Source organism: Colias eurytheme, chromosome 12 (genome assembly GCF_061535395.1).
Source record: "Colias eurytheme isolate Ceu_HAF_F1 chromosome 12, ilColEury1 Martin Lab GWU primary, whole genome shotgun sequence".
Taxonomy (NCBI): domain Eukaryota; kingdom Metazoa; phylum Arthropoda; class Insecta; order Lepidoptera; family Pieridae; genus Colias; species Colias eurytheme.
The window spans coordinates 1,851,971-1,869,187 of record NC_142991.1 but is presented as its reverse complement, the minus strand read 5'-3'; the positions used below and the strand labels follow the sequence as shown (position 1 = coordinate 1,869,187).

At 33.2% G+C, this 17,217-nt stretch overlaps 2 protein-coding genes across 2 annotated transcripts; one reads left to right on the top strand and one right to left on the bottom strand.

Moving 5' to 3' along the window:
- Window positions 1–2,384: 2,384 nt before the first annotated feature.
- On the bottom strand, window positions 2,385–3,800 carry LOC149903818 (uncharacterized). The gene is made up of 3 exons (XM_090107669.1): window positions 3,624–3,800; window positions 2,769–2,867; window positions 2,385–2,681 (listed from the first exon to the last, which is right to left on the bottom strand). Exons 1-3 carry the CDS (start codon window positions 3,798–3,800, stop codon window positions 2,385–2,387), a joined length of 573 nt encoding a protein of 190 aa, XP_089963795.1.
- Window positions 3,801–5,121: 1,321 nt separating this feature from the next.
- LOC149903817 (beta-1,3-glucan-binding protein-like) lies at window positions 5,122–11,243 on the top strand. Its single transcript, XM_090107687.1, has 10 exons — window positions 5,122–5,257; window positions 6,129–6,356; window positions 6,492–6,518; window positions 6,908–7,047; window positions 7,442–7,593; window positions 7,929–8,092; window positions 8,484–8,608; window positions 9,642–9,759; window positions 10,218–10,363; window positions 10,951–11,243. The coding sequence occupies exons 1-10, from the start codon at window positions 5,128–5,130 to the stop codon at window positions 11,146–11,148; spliced, it is 1,428 nt and encodes a 475-aa protein (XP_089963813.1). The 5' UTR covers window positions 5,122–5,127; the 3' UTR covers window positions 11,149–11,243.
- The last annotated feature ends 5,974 nt before the right edge of the window (window positions 11,244–17,217 follow it).

The window sequence follows — 17,217 nt, the reverse complement described above, 5'->3', positions numbered from 1 at the left end:
ATTAGTAACCTTGCGCGTGGTCAATCATCAATCATCAATACATATAATAAAATTCTAGAAAAGTGATGTCTGTACAATGAAAATATGTAAAAAAAATTAGCAGGGGTTAAATTATTAAATCGATCCCAAACCCAAAACTGTAGTTAAAAATTTAACTTAAGCTGAGGTAGAAGGGGGAGGGGTCAAATTAAAATTATGCTTACTTCTAGGTAAATTTTCTACATAAATTAATGTCCTTTAAATTATGTCGTATTATATTTTTAACCCCCGACGCAAAAAGATGGGTGATAACTGATAAGTGTTTGACCGCTATGTGTGTGTGTGTGTCTATTTGTGTGTGTAATCCGAATTAGATGCGGTTTTGATGTTAGGCAGCATATTTTCCGACGCTGGTTCTTAGATAAAGTTTATCAAAATCGGTCCATCCATTTATTATACCTTTATAGGGGTAAAAGTGGGAATGTGGGAAAAAATATTAGTAATATTTCTATCCAATTCGGTTTATCCATTACAGCTTCTATTAGATTACAGCTGCAGCGGTAAAAGTGGGAATGAACAATATTGGAATTTTGTCAAATAATATACTCAAGCGGTAAGTATATCAAAATATGAAAGAGTAACGTGTGAATTACAATTAGTAATGTTTTATCGAAATCGGTTCATCCGTTTATTACATATAGGGCACTTTAGGGGTGACAGTGGTTAGATAAATAAACCAAATGGAGCATCAAACGACAGGCTATGACGTGTACATATAGGTACAATTAGATAATATGGTTTACATAAAAATCGGTTATCCCATTTACTAGGGGTGGAAAGGGAAGGGTTGAAAGTCTGTTAAAGAAGAGGGGGATATGGGAGCGAGAGGATAGCCACACCCTGGAAATTTTGAACTCTACTCAAAGCCACATAGGCCTGGCCCTTGGCAATTTTTTTTCCTAAATATACCACTTCTTTTGTCACTGTGGTCCATTACAATTTGTGCACGGTTACGGGCACCTTAACCGTGCACAAATTGAAAGATGTCAAGGAGCAACAAACTTATAGATATCAATATGATGATGGAATGTAATATGGAGGTAGGTCTCGCTTACTTGAAAATAAGAAACCGAAGTTAAATATTTAAAAATTAAAAAAAAACCAACGCAACGAATGTAAAGGAATAAATAATAATTTTACAAACTTCCCGACGATCTTTAAAATTAAGTACCATTATAAAAAAAATATAATATATGATATGATAATGATGGTATGGCAGCCGCGACGACTTTGTTTTTTTATTTTTATAAATATTTAAAATGGTATTTATTAATTTTATTGCACGGTCTAAACGGTTTAGTTCACAGGTTTAGTTACTACAGGCGTGAGACAGGAAAGATGAGCGCTGAGACAAACGTCAAAACGCAAAGGAATAGAATCCGCTATCGATACTAATTGTCATAAGCGTATGATGTTTTGCTAAGGATTTGTTCACCCTACCAACGACGTCGACGACCACGAACAAAATTTTCACCCAGTTGTAATTTAACAAAATTGTGCAAAACACAATTAAAAATAAAATATTAAAATTTCCTGTCGTTCTGGTGATTGGAATTTTTATATTTGAGATCAACGAATGAAAAAATAGATTATTCGTAGTCATGGTGGCTCCTAGAAAAAAAAATATTTGAAGTTTTTTATAGATAATTTTATTATCTACAATTTTGGTAGAAGGTAATTATATGATTAACTTACCGTCTCGGCGAAAATGCAAAGAACCTATTTCTTCTTTATATATTAATTGTCCTCGAATTTTTTTTATTTCCGAGTAGGTACCAAAACTAAACTTCAAATAAATTTTTTCTAGGAGCTACCGTTTCTACGAAAAATCTATTTTTTCATTCATTGATCTCAAAAAAAAAAAAATTCCAAGCACCAGAACGACAGGAAATTTTAATATTTTATTCTAATTGTGTTTAGCACAATTTTGTTAAATTGCGACTGGATGAAAATTTTGTTCGTGGTCGTCGTCGTCGTTGGTAGGGTGAACAAATCCTTAGCAAAACATCATACGCTTATGTCAATTATTAGTATCGATAGCGGATTCTATTCCTTTGCGTTTTGACGTTTGTCTCGGCGCTCAGTTGCTTCACGATTTATTATCAAAAACATCCATACAAGGAAAGAAGAAAAATAAATTTGCTCCCTTCCCCTCTGGTGCCTAAAAATAAATTTTACGTAGAAAATTATTTAAGCATTTATTTTTTTATTTTTTAGCTCAGTTTAGTAATAAATTTTACTAACAGTTCTTTTAATTATTTATGGTAGTACGTGTTTATTCAATAAAAATTAAGTAGTAACTACTATGCAGTCACTATTCCACGCGGACGAAGTCGCGGGCACAGCTAGTAAGAGTTATAAACATAAGTCTCGGGCATATCCGATGTTGTTTTATTAGTAATGATCGTAGCTTGACAAGAATCAGTGGTCCTTTGAGCCAGCATCACATAGTTAGTTTCAGTAATAAGTTTAAGTCGCTTCGGTTCTGACATAGGGCCGATTTCGTCTCCTCTATACGCCATAACTCGCACCTCATATAGTTGGTATCGCTTTACAGATTTTATCTTAGCATAGTTGATGAAGCCTCCCTTCACTGTAATATCACTAATGTTTTGGTGTGATAAATGATCAGGCGTGAATGGCTGAAAACAGAGTTGAAAGTTTTATGTGCTACGGATATTTTATTACGTTCAATGTTACAAATAATTTAATAAGAACATTCAACATACCTCTGCAGCGAAATTATTTTTTTCTAAACCAGGATATTGTTCGCCGTTAATCAATTTGTAATTTCTTGTAGTTTCTTCTTTTATTTCCCATAATTTGACCTGTTAAAAGATCATCATTTGATTAACATACAACAAAAATATTTATGGATAAATCCAAATGTTTACGTAAATATTTATTTTAATATGTTAACCTAGTGCTGTTTCAAAAACCATAACTAAAGCACTTATTTAGAAAATTATTAAATTCTAGGTAGGTACTACACATATAAGCTTTGAAAATATAAATTATGGTTTTAGGCTATGCTATAAAAATTATAATAAGTAAGAACATTAAAATAAGGAAACTAACATTATAAAAAAGAAGAAAAATCAGTTAGATGTTTACAGCACTACAACTGTACAACATGACCTCTTTAATTGTTATTCAACCTGCTAAGCTCAGGTAGGTAGTTGTATATTACTAGCGGTCCGCCACGGCTTCGCCCGTGGTATATATTTCGCAATAAAAGGTAGCCTATGTTCTTTCTCAGGGTCTAAAGATTGTCTGTGCCAAATTTCATCAAAATCGGTCCAGTAGTTTATGCGTGAAAACCATACATACATACATACATAATTACAAACCTTTCCTCTTTATAATATTAGTATAGATAAGAATATATCGACAGTTTAATTCTGCATTCTATCATACATAACCTAGAATTGATTATGAACCAACAATCATACCTCTATTAGAATCGTAAAATCTCATCCTAAAAAAACATAACAAACGAAATACTGATCCCAGAATTCGACATACCAAAACTTTTATTTATAAAAAGGTTATAAAAAGGTTTATATTATCGATAGTTTACTTACAATAAATCCTATGTTTGGTTCATGGATAGTATACCGTACTTCGTCCCACTCCACATAAAGTCCAGAAGGTTCTAAAAATGTAACTTTTACACCCGTAGGCGCTTTTAGCGGATCAGCATAAATCAAACAGATTAAAAATATACAAAGAAAACTCAATCCTGTCTGAATGCTCGCCATGTTTAAGTGAATATAATATTATCTTGAAACTGAATGATAACCCGTAAGTATAGTTATTGGTATTGAGATAATTTAGTTGTGTTTTTAATGTCGATTTGATAAAATTTCATTTAGGTTTAGTAAATTTGTAAGTCTTATTTTAGAATTTTGGTACTTTGGAAAAAGAAAGGGGTTGTAAGGGGGAAATCTATATTTATATTTTGCCGAATGGCCGGCACGCCATAGCAAACGTTAATTTAATTTCCGCATAAATGAAGAAGCGGACCATACGCGTTAGAATATATGTATATTATATTCTATGCTATAACTATATATATCCTGTATTTTTATACGAAATGATCCCATCATCATATTTTGCATTACGCCTGCAAATTTATAAATTTATATTATACAACTTTGCATGGGTAATTATCATCAGTCGACCCACCAGACCCTTTGGCGAATAAATTAACCTACCTATGTAGAGATTCCGGAATGAACAAATTTATAAAAAAATACGCTACAAATTGAGTCTCTTTTTTTAAAAGTCGGTTAAAATACTACGTGTTATTTAATATATTATCAACAGGTTTTTATTTATGTAACTTTTACAGCGAAAGGTCATTGTCTCTTGGTTTGCGGGTTCTTCCCCTTTACTTTAGTATCAGTTACTCGAGCAGTTCTTAAGAAAAATGACTAATGGGGAGAACCCTTTTTAGTGGATTTGTAAAATTTATAATGTACTAGCGGTCCGCCCCGGCTTCGCCCGTGGTACATATTTCGCAATAAAAGGTAGCCTATGTTCTATCTCAGGGTCTAAAGATTATCTGTGCCAAATTTCATCAAAATCGGTCCAGTAGTTTATGCGTGAAAACCATACATACATACATACAAAACTTTCCTCTTTATAATATTAGTATAGATAAAACATTTTTCTTAAAAATAATAAATTTTGTCAATTGACATTATAGAATTGGAATCTGTATAATAAGGATGGATGGATGTTTGTTACTCTTTCACGCAAATACTACTAAACCGATTACAATGAAATTTGGTATTTAGCTAGATGAAGACCCAGAATAAGACATAGGCTACTTTTTATCCCGGAAATCCCACCGCAGGAATAGGAACTAAGCGAGTTTTTCTTTGAAAACGCGATCGAAGCCGCGGGTGGAAATTTAGTAAAATGTAAATGTAATAGAACAAAAAAAAATCCTTTTAGAGCCCACCATTGGATTTACCTACATCTAAGTAAGATACCGATGGAAACAAATAGTCATATTTTAATATCAACAATTGCATACACAAATATAATCTTTGCTTACTCATCTTTGACCTCAGTGGGAAAATGGCGCTTAAGCTGTTCGGTCGCGTCTTAATTCTATTTTTAGTGTCAGCTGATGCATCCGGTCAGTTCAACATACCTGATGTGACGATACAGGCCTTAAAACCCAAGGGCATACGGGTGTCAATACCAGGTTAGTTATCTATAACTCAAACATTTATTTATTAAGGACTTCTTCCAGGTGTCAATACCGGGTCAATAATTTTAAATATTTATTAAATCAATTAGACTTCCTCAATTAAATATAATATTTGACAAAAATACACTAATTAATATGAGCACCTTGATGCTCTAATTTATCATACCTTTAAATTAACTATTTTTGTTAATATACATACATATAATCTGAATCTCGCAAACGGGTTCAACGATTTGCATGAAATGCATGCAGGTTTCAGAGGCAATAAATCGATTTAGCTAAAATTCGTTTAAAAAAACAGCTCTATTACATTACACAGCTACAATTTGTCTGTTTGGTTGAACGTGCACGAATGTTTCCACATGATATCACAGTTTTTTTTTTTAATTTAGTAACCTAATGAAATCTAGAAAAAGTAACTAGAAAAAATCTAGTTAATAAATAAATACTTATTTGTAAGTACAATTGACTCCAAGGTGAATCCAATTTATTTTGTATTATGTTCATATAATAATCAATATAATAATAATCTATTTGATTTCATATACTGATGGTGGCGACATTATTGTCTAATACATATTATATACAATTCTATTAGTCATATTATATTAACCGATTAAAATAGCACCTTGAAGCAGACGAGTTAATCAAATACGCATAATTAAGGATTAACCCATTAATTTTTAGACCACACAGCCTATTTCCATCTGGTATTGAGAATAAACAAAAAATTTCGTCGGATCTTGAAATGGAATCACTTTAGAAGTACCAACTCACATTAGTGAACATAGGATTTGAAAAGTTCTTCCTTTTATCACAGCTTTTATGAAAGTGTTTAAAATACTAATAATAAAACTCTTTTTAGATGATTCCTCACTATCACTATTTGTATTCCAAGGGAATGTAAATAGAGGTATAAAAAACACCGATGTTGGCCAAATATCGGGAGAAATCACAGCGCCAAAACGTGGAAAATGGGTGTTTGAAGACCTCAATATAGACCTTAAACCTAATGACGTCATCAACTATTACGTTTATGTGGTCAGCAATAGAAAGGGCTATTTTAAAGATAACCTTTCATTTACTGTTAAAGGTGAGTTTATTTTAATACTAGTAATAGCTACAGCTGACGAAGAATTACACATGACGCAAAAACTAAGACATCATAAATACATTGATTTGACTGACCGGTTGGCTTGGTTGGTAGTGGCCCTTCCTTCCAAGCCAGAGGTCGTGGCTTCGATTCCCACCCGGGGCAAATATTTGTGTGATGAACATAGATGTTTGCTCTGTGTCTGGGTGTTAATTATCTATATAAGTATTTATTTAAAATTATATATGTATGTTTATTAGCCATCTGGTTACCATAACACAAGCGAAAGCTTAGTATGGGATCAGATCGTGCCGTGTGTGAAAATTGTCCTGTAATATTTATTTATCGATTTATTATCTTTCTTTGTCCTTAAGGATAGTGAAAATAAATACAGAAAAAAAGTTCCTACAAAAACCAAGTAACTAGTCTATCGTCATTGTCATAAACTAAAAAAGGAAAAATAAAAGACGACACTCTCCAATATGACCTTTTTAATTTACCAGCATATAGCATTCTTGTCTTTTAGAACTGGTGGAACTCATCAGCTCCAGCATCATCCCCAGAATGCCGCAGTACTCTGACACAAGTGAGAGATGGCAAAGCGTGTGCCGGACAAGTTATATTTGAAGACAACTTTGATAGACTTAACGAAGATTTGTGGTACATCGAACAGTATGTGCCAGAACAACCAGTAAGTATATTTTATTCTGATTTTTGATGAGATTAAATGTTCTGATAATAATTAGGGCATTAGTGGCAAAAGAAGCTCAAGCAGATTCCTGAATAATATAACGACAAATAATCAAGAAGTAGACGTAGATATTATTGATCAATAAAAAATGTCTTGATCAATAAAAATCGCCTTATTTAGTGGAGTATAGAATGTTGCAACGACATAAAATATTTCCCTAGATAGCTTTACTATAATTATCCTGCAAAATTCAAGCCTGAAGTTTCAATAGTAATAAATTAAAATGAAATAAAACGATCCACGAAAAACGGTGGATAAAATTTTTGAAAATTGTGTTCTTTTTTATCTCGAAATTACCTTACCTTAGAGACCTTACTCTGTTGTTATTTTTCAGGATTATCCGTTTGTATCCTACCAACGTCCACCGAAAAGTCAAACAGTATCAGTTAAGAATGGAAATTTGGAAATAGCTCCTCAACTTCTTCAAAACTTTCCGGGATTTTCGAATAATTCGATATACTCTGGTACTCTAGATTTAATAAGTGGGTGAGTTTTAGTATTTTTTATCCTTATTTCATGATCAAATTTCGTTGAAAGTATAAAAAAAACCCTTAAAACTAATCTTATAAAGTTTATCCATATTTTATCGTAGCCTTCAGTATCTCTATACTAATGAGTATTCTTAGTTTTTTATTCACATTCAATATTCATTCTTTTACCAAAATGTACTTTTCCGTTTGAATCCCATTCCCACGTAGAAAAAGGCGTCACTATTAATTCTGTGATAATTTCATTATCATTTCTTCCGCATTTAAATCTTCAATTATTATTTGTATGACAAGTTCCCTTGACTGTTATTAATCCTTTATTATTTATTCTAGCTGCACAACTAGATCAACATATTCATCGAAATGTAGTACAAGTGCTTGGGGAGCAAATATACTGCCTCCAGTTGTCAGCGGAAGATTGACTTCAAAGCTGTCCTTTAAATACGGTCTCGTGGAAGTCCGGGCGAAATTACCTCGAGGCGATTGGATCTTTCCAGGTGACCGTTTTAATACAAGTCTTTCATACTATAGAAAATATTAGAATTTTATAGGTACTTACCTATATTGTGTAGAGTTAAATGAAGAAAGTGTCTTTCTTCCGGTATAGACCGAATGATGAGATAGAATGTTTTTTTTTCAATCATTTGTTTCTGGCGAGATAGAATGTTGAAATATAAAATGCCCATATATTTACCCATACGGACAAGGGACTAAACTTACTGATATTATACATTACATACCTTCTTTATTTCTTGGTTTTATTACAGTATAAGTAAAAATATGAAACGCGAGTACGAAACGAGATACTTTCATAATAATTCCTAAAAAGTCGTTTCAAATCTTAACAGTTTTTATGTATGTTTTTATTTTATATATTGAATCTTTCAGATATCCTGTTAGAGCCTTTATTGAACAAATACGGGTTCATGAACTATGCATCGGGAATAATAAGGATCGCTGGTGCCCGGGGGAACAGTGAATTGATGTTTGGCAATGATAATATTGGAAATCAGGTATTATATGCTATTAAGGGCCGATTTTTCAATGCTTGGATAAAACTTATTCGTCGAATAATGTATAAAACTACCATTTTAAAAACGTATTCTAATTGCCCGTAGGTATTTGACAGTTTACGTGACATTTTAATATTATCGTGTAATACTTTATTGGACGGATAAGTTTTATCCAAGCATTGAAAAATCGGCCCTTAATGGAAATAATTATTATCGTGACAATGTACTAAGATAATGCAAGTTGTGTGGCTAGTTTAATAGGCACGCTATCACACCACGCAAGTACTTCTTTCAAATCCTTTTCTGTAAATATTTCAGATTTGAATCTCTTCTTCTCTTCTCTGTAATATATATAAAATTCTAGTGTATTATGTAAGTAAGTTATTAAATGTAAGTTAGTTATCATACTCCTCCGAAACAGTTGGACCGATTCTCACGAGACTTTGTGTGTCTGAGAATCGGCCAACATCAATTTTTCAAGTTATAAGAGAAAGGCAGAATAACGTTTGCTGGGACAGCTAGTAAACTTATATAAGTAACAACAGAAAATATGAATAACATTGTATTTAAACAGTTGTAACAATAACAGTTGTTATGTTTTCAAATCTATTATCTTGATTAGCATTCATAGCATCATCGTAGTAAAAGACTATAAATTAATATTCAACGTGAATACTATATTGTCAATGTCTTGGCACTTCCTTAAGTAAAATAATAATATTTTTATTAATTTTTTATTGTATTATCATTTTAATGTTAAGTCCATATTTTACTGTTTAATCGTAAGTTAATCTTTTTCTGTTGTAGGGAAGCCCTCTTTGTTTTAAATTGATCTTAAAGTGAAACTTCTTTAGGCACGTTGGGAGTAAAATCTCAAGGTCGCGTCATGGCAATACCGTCACGTCTTGGAGTAAGGCGATGATTTTGGTATGTTTGAATTCTGCTAAAGAAGTTTCACTTCTGACACGTGTGCTCGGCACACACGCTCTTGTTTGTTCTTGATAACTAAAAACATGCATGACAATAATTTCAGATTCTATATGGAGGACCAATTATGGATTTCAACTGCCGTCAATACCTCATCAGAACCAAATATTCTGGGAATCCTTGGTCTGACGACTTTCATCTTTATGCTGTACTGTGGGAACCCAGTAAGTTTCTTTAAAATAATGGTTCAGTTATGTTTTCCCTTTTTTCAGACATATTCTACACATAAAAAAATATGTACAGTAACGTTATTTACATAAATAGAAAAAATAATTTTTACTTATCACGCATAATCATAATATGATAAAGTACAAACTTTAAACACAGACATAAGAATGAAAGGTTTTGAATAAGGGAAGACTTGGTTTATTTAAAAAAAATTAATCTATAATTTTCATCGTTTATTAATGAGACTCATAATCATTAGCTCTGAATTAAGTACCTTAGACGTTCCACTTTCAGTCTCATTTTGTGTATGGTGCATTCCTCTGTAAATATTCATGGGTTATGTCCGCACAATTATTTTATTGGTTGTGTGTATGTATGGGTTAACAAAGTAGCTCAGTTGCCCACCCAAGAAAATGTTTTGACCCCAAAATGATTTCAATCTAATCCATTGCAGCTCGGATAACCTTAACAGTGGATGGTATAGAATGGGCTCGTGTGGAGCCCACAACAAATGGACTGCAGGGACAGCTGCCCCGGGACTGTCCGCTACCACGAGACCTCCTCAACACTGGGACCAGCATGGCTCCGTTTGATGATTATGTAAATCTCTAAATATAATAATTTATTTCTATTTATTTATTTCATTTATTTCAGATAATTGCAATATCCATATAATTGTTAGTACCTTGTTACCTTAAAACTATGTTAGTATTAAAATTACAACGCCATGACCAAGGGAAATAATGAATCCCTATTTCCCTTAGAGCGTATACGCACTATGCGGGTAGCCGCATTGCGGGTAGCCGTCCGGCTGACCGCAATCACAATTATGTACGTAATATTCATTTCTATGTGCGGTCTGCGGTAGCCGCATCGCAGTGCGCATATAAATGAATATTACGCACATAATTGTGCTTGCGGTCAGCCGGACGGCTACCCGCAATGCGGCTACCCGCATAGTGCGTATGCGCTCTTAGTCACGGCGTCACGCGTGAACAGCTACATCGATTTCGATAATTCTTATTTTGACGTGTTCGTTATTGTCAGGTGACGGATCTCATGAAATAGCTTTATATCGCCAGAATTCTTATATTATAATAAAATAGTTATAAGAATATAATTACATAAAAAAATATGCAAATTACTATAAATAGACCTAAACCAACCAATACCAATTTCCATTTCAGTTCTATACAACATTAGGGGTGTCAGCTGGTGGAATATCCGAGTTTCCAGATGGCATCTACACATCCGGGTCTCGTTTGAAGCCCTGGAGGAATCGAGGTCGGAAGGCGATGCTCAATTTCTGGCAAGATATGGACGCCTGGTGGCCGACCTGGTCACAACCATTGGTCATCGACTACGTACGAATTAAAGCTCTTTAGATTTACGTTAGGATTAAGTCGAATACTTATTGTTTATCATCTGTAAAGGACTTTTTATGAATGAAAAAACATGCAAAAAATCTTTTTCATTTTATATGCTTTATATTTTTACAAATTAATTGTTATCAATAAAACATTTTGAAAAAGATGATAAAACCTATTATTATTTTTATTGTAACGGACCAGTATCACACACTTCCTGTCCTTGTGTAATAAACAAAACTTTAAATATTTAAGAGTTCAGGTATTAAAAGTAAGAATTGTAAATTAACGGGAAAACATCTTCTTGTATTTGTACGTTTTCTGTTTGCATTGAAAACTGGCACCCATTCACGGTCCTCGTTACAACAGCATCATAATCTTTCAATACTTTTATTCTTATTGGTTCTGATAGTGGACCATCCATATCACTTTTAAAGGCGAGAACTCTTACTTCATAAAGAGTATTGTATTTAAGGTCAGTAACAGTAGCTTTAAACCTTACTCCCGTTATAATCTCGATAGTCGGATCTAATTTGCTTGAATTGAATATCTGGAAAATGAAATATTTATAAGTAGGTATAAATCGGAGGTAAAATTTTACGGACATATCAATTTATTGTATCACTAGCTTTCCGCCCGCGGCTTCGCCCGCGTTCTCAAAGAAAAACCCGCATAGTTCCCGTTCCCGTGGGATTTCCGGGATAAAACTTATGCTTTGTGTTTATCCAAGTTACCCTCTATATGTGTGCTAAATTTCATGCAAATACATCCAAGGAATAAAAAGTTTCATACAAACTTCTATCCCCTATTTTACCCCTTTAGGGGATGAATTTTCTAAAATCCTTTCTTAGGGGACGCCTACGTTATGACATCTACCTGCATGCCAAATTTCAGCCCGATACGTCGAGCGGTTTGGGCTGTGCGTTAATAGATCACTATATCAGTCACCTTTGAGTTTTACCTCTATATAGATTAAAAAAAATGTATAGAGAGAGTTTTCACCTGTAAAGGTATGTCATTCTTCACAATTTCCTTTCTTACGTGTTTACACGGATATAAAATAATATACTAATATTATAAAGCTGAAGAGTTTGTTTGTTTGAACGCGCTAATCTCGGGAACTACTAGTTCGATTTCAAAAATTCTTTCGGTGTTAGATAGCCCATTTATCGAGGAAGGCTATATATATTGCACGCCTCATAAGCGAAGCGTTGAGGTGGGTACTACTGTCGCTTCGCGCAAAACATCTGATTTTTCAAACTTAAAATGTCTTTATGTATCATACATTGCACTTCACTACATAGTATAAAACAAAGTCGCTTTCCCTGTCCCTATGTCCCTATGTCCCTTTGTACGCTTAAATCTTCTAAACTACGCAACGGATTTTGATGCGGTTTTTTTTAATAGATAGAGTGATTCAAGAGGAAGGTTTATATGTATAATAACATCCATTAAATAGTGGAGAAGTACTGTTATTTTTGAGGTTTCTAATGTGATGTCGTAAAAAATTACATTCTTTCCGCTTAAATTGCAAACGCAGGCTGAAACCTACGAGTTTTATCATAATAATGTACTAAGTATTATACACATTGAAAAGGTCTACAGAAAAGTCCGCGATGGTATATGTCTATCTCTTATGGATAACCCACAATACCTTTTTTTTGTCATTTACTTTTTACGACAAATAATGGCTAATTTTCGAAGCGATTTTAACCAATACAGCATTAATCCTTAACCAATTAAATACCTTGAATACATTGTTCATTTAATATAGATCTATATGGCCCTTTACACCGTATGATTTTAGTGAATAATTTAGAAGATATTACAGATTTAAAAATTGCGGGACGTAGCGTTTGCGGCGGTACCGGCCGGCCGCCCGGCTATATATTTTATACCCGTGCGAACTGCGAAGCCGGAGCGGGGCCGCTTTGTTTTTAATTTTTATATACAACGTTCACAGTTTTTCTGTAGTATCAGCATTGCACCCGTGCGAAGCCGGGGCGGGTCGCTAGTGTAAGATAATACATACACACACATATTAAGAAAAAACACTATTTTTAACGTTCATGATATTTTTGATGTCATTTTTGTTATTTAAACTAGTTAAAAAACAGTTTAAAAAAGTTCTGTCTTGGACGTCCGTGTGTCTGTATGTGCGGATCCTTTTTCTTGTTAACACGATAGCGACCGAAATACTTTACTAATCGAGTCTTTTTTTTTCTCTTACGCTTGAGTATGCTCAGGAATAGAACCCTTTCATTTTTCAGGGTCTGATTCGATGTGGTTTAATTGTTATTAAATAAACAAAAATAATAATTAATAAATAATTATTAAAAAAAAATTATGAGGCGTGCACTTTTGGATTTTCCAAACTATATAAGGCAGAAGGCTATATATCATCTCGCTCAAACCAACAGGAGCGAAGCACTGCGGTTAAAACACAGAAGCACAGCTAGTCTATACATATAATAAATCTGTAGAAGGGTCAATTCTGTACATTGAAAATATTGTAAAAATAATTTGGAAAATCCAAAAGTGCACGCCTCATAATTTTTTAAATATTTATTAATTATTATTTTTGTTTATTTAATAACAATTAAACCACATCGAATCAGACCCTGAAAAATGAAAGGGTTCTATTCCTGAGCATACTCAAGCGTAAGAGAAAAAAAAAGACTCGATTAGTAAAGTATTTCGGTCGCTATCGTGTTAACAAGAAAAAGGATCCGCACATACAGACACACGGACGTCCAAGACAGAACTTTTTTAAACTGTTTTTTAACTAGTTTAAATAACAAAAATGACATCAAAAATATCATGAACGTTAAAAATAGTGTTTTTTCTTAATATGTGTGTGTATGTATTATCTTACAAGTGCAATATATGATACATAAAGACATTTTAAGTTTGAAAAATCAGATGTTTTGCGCGAAGTGACAGTAGTATACCCACCTCAACGCTTCGCTTATGAGGCGTGCAATAAATAGCAGGGGGTGTTACTGGATCGATACCAAACCCAAATATGTGATTAAAAAAATTTTTGTCTGTCTGTCTGTCTGTCTTCGTGAAGACATCACGTGAAAACTAACGGTTCGATTTCGATGAAACTTGGTATAATTATACCTTATTATCCTGGGCGTAAAATAGGATACTTTTTATCCTGAAAAAATACGTAGAAAAAAAATTAATCTTAATTTTTCAGTTTTATCCCATTAACACACGTTGCGTATTATTATAGGCCTAGCCGTATTTGGGTCCAATAGATATTTATAAGATGTCATTGTTAGAGTTACTCAAAATGGAGAAATAAACCACCCACGCCAAGACCGACATCCGCGCGGACGGAGTCGCGGGCGGAAGCTAGTCTTAAATAAAATTGTCAACGTGATTAAAACTCAGGTTTAAAACGATAAGTGTACAGAGTGAATACTCCAATATAGAAGCGACCTACAGCTGTATATTTAATTAATTAACAGCTATATAATTTCTTACTTAGATTAGACGTAAAATACGTTGCAAAAAGGTTATCACAGCATACAATTTTATTCTCTTATCGAAGCGGAAAAAGTATAGTAGGTATAATTTTAAAACTATATTATACTCAATGACGTTTTGTTTTTACATTTTGCACGCCTCATAAGCGAAGCGTTGAGGTGGGTACTACTGTCACTTCGCGCAAAACATCTGATTTTTCAAACTTAAAATGTCTTTATGTATCATACATTGCACTTGTAAGATAATACATACACACACATATTAAGAAAAAACACTATTTTTAACATTCATGACATTTTTGATGTCATTTTTGTTATTTAAACTAGTTAAAAAACAGTTTAAAAAAGTTCTGTCTTGGACGTCCGTGTGTCTGTATGTGCGGAGGATTGTCTTGTTAACACGATAGCGACCGAAATACTTTACTAATCGAGTCTTTTTTTTTCTCTTACGCTTGTGCTCAGGAATAGAACCCTTTCATTTTTCAGGGTCTGATTCGATGTGGTTTAATTGTTATTAAATAAACAAAAATAATAATTAATAAATAATTATTAAAAAAATTATGAGGCGTGCACTTTTGGATTTTCCAAATTATTTATAAATATTACCACTCTCTTTCTCATTTATCAGTTTGTTCCCTTAATTTCGTCATTTGTTATTTAATTAAGGACTGAATGAGGGTTTCTCAGTTGTAAAAAAATATTTTAGCGTACTTTTTTATTGATAGAACTAAAAGCATACGTATAGGTTTTTGTCTGGCACGTCACAGATGACCACCATTTAAAACATATAGAGGAGCTCAAAATTAAAATCGAACGAAAACATCAAAGAAGCATGGATATATGGTTATAGTGACCGACTATAGTGATTAATATCTTTGGAGGAGATAAATAGAAAACAAAAGATCGCGCAAATCTAAATAAAAAAGTAAAATTACACGTATGTAAGTAAAAATCATCTAATCACTAGTGACTTGTGATAACAGAGCACGATTCTTCAATATTCCCATCAATTTCACGGCAAGTTGTAATTCTCTGGCACATAAGTATTTATTTCTGACTAAGATATTCATCTTCTGTTAGTGTATACCTATTCTATTCTTCTGTTTGTGTCCGTGTGTCTTCTCTAAAGTTGTTAAAATAGAAACAATGATGAGTAAATGCTTATGGATCGTAATGATTCTATCGTGCTCAAATGCAGCTGAAGACGTAAGTTATAATTTGGAAGCCCCCCGTCTGATCAGCGTGACGTCAGTCGAGCCACGAGGGCTATACATCCATTGGAGTAATGTTAGACAGCTAATGCGTGATTCTGTCTTGGGTTTTAAGGTAAGAATTGCTACAGGTTATTCGTACTTTCAATGGTTGAACACTGTAAGGGGGAGTTTTTGGGTAAAAGATAAGATATGAGATTGGGATAAAGAGATATATTTATTATTAACTTTAATGGGATGAGATTGGGATGGGGTTTTATTACGCACCGCCCGGTACGGAGTCCGAATGCGAACTGAACTGTGTGTTAAAACTTAAAATAATAATTAATACAATATAATAAAATATGCACCATCGACGCATTGCATTCCGGGAACATGTACCTATTGTCTGTACGATTAGGTAATCGTACAAACACTGAATTTAAAATATAAAATGAATCGCAAAATGTGTTGGTAATCGCATAACTAGAGAACGGCTGAACCGATTTTGTTAATTCTTTTTTTATAATGAAGACGTAAACAGATTACGTAAACATGTTCCACGGGCGAAGCCGGGGCGTACCGCCAGTACTGAATATATCACCTTTGAAAATTAATAGTAAAGCGAAACTCACAAATTCATACATTTGAGTTTTAAGTGTTAAATTACACTTTTAAATAAACTTCTTTTTTTTTTAATTTAGATACATATTTTCGAGATATCTGAGTCATCTGCGACAGAAGTAAAATTACCCGAGGCGTGCAAAATGTAAAAACAAAACGTCATTGAGTATAATATAGTTTTAAAATTATACCTACTATACTTTTTCCGCTTCGATAAGAGAATAAAATTGTATGCTGTGATAACCTTTTTGCAACGTATTTTACGTCTAATCTAAGTAAGAAATTATATAGCTGTTAATTAATTAAATATACAGCTGTAGGTCGCTTCTATATTGGAGTATTCACTCTGTACACTTATCGTTTTAAACCTGAGTTTTAAACACGTTGACAATTTTATTTAAGACTAGCTTCCGCCCGCGACTCCCTCCGCGCGGATGTCGGTCTTGGCGTGGGTGGTTTATTTCTCCATTTTGAGTAACTCTAACAATATAAACAAAAATAATAATTAATAAATATTTAAAAAATTATGAGGCGTGCACTTTTGGATTTTCCAAATTATTTTTACAATATTTTCAATGTACAGAATTGACCCTTCTACAGATTTATTATATGTATAGACTAGCTGTGCTTCTGTGTTTTAACCGCAGTGCTTCGCTCCTGTTGGTTTGAGCGAGATGATATAATATAGCCTTCTGCCTTATATAGTTTGGAAAATCCAAAAGTGCACGCCTCATAATTTTTTTTTAATAATTATTTATTAATTATTATTTTTGTTT

Coding starts and splice junctions, on each gene's coding strand:
- LOC149903817 (XM_090107687.1), top strand. CDS start 5,128: ATGGCGCTTAAGCTGTTCGGTCGCGTCTTAATTCTATTTTTAGTGTCA. Junction 7,594..7,928: donor ACTCTAGATTTAATAAGTGG/GTGAGTTTTAGT, acceptor TATTTATTCTAG/CTGCACAACTAGATCAACAT. Junction 8,609..9,641: donor ATGATAATATTGGAAATCAG/GTATTATATGCT, acceptor CAATAATTTCAG/ATTCTATATGGAGGACCAAT.
- LOC149903818 (XM_090107669.1), bottom strand. CDS start 3,800: ATGGCGAGCATTCAGACAGGATTGAGTTTTCTTTGTATATTTTTAATC. Junction 2,868..3,623: donor AACCAAACATAGGATTTATT/GTAAGTAAACTA, acceptor ATCTTTTAACAG/GTCAAATTATGGGAAATAAA. Junction 2,682..2,768: donor AAAATAATTTCGCTGCAGAG/GTATGTTGAATG, acceptor CTCTGTTTTCAG/CCATTCACGCCTGATCATTT.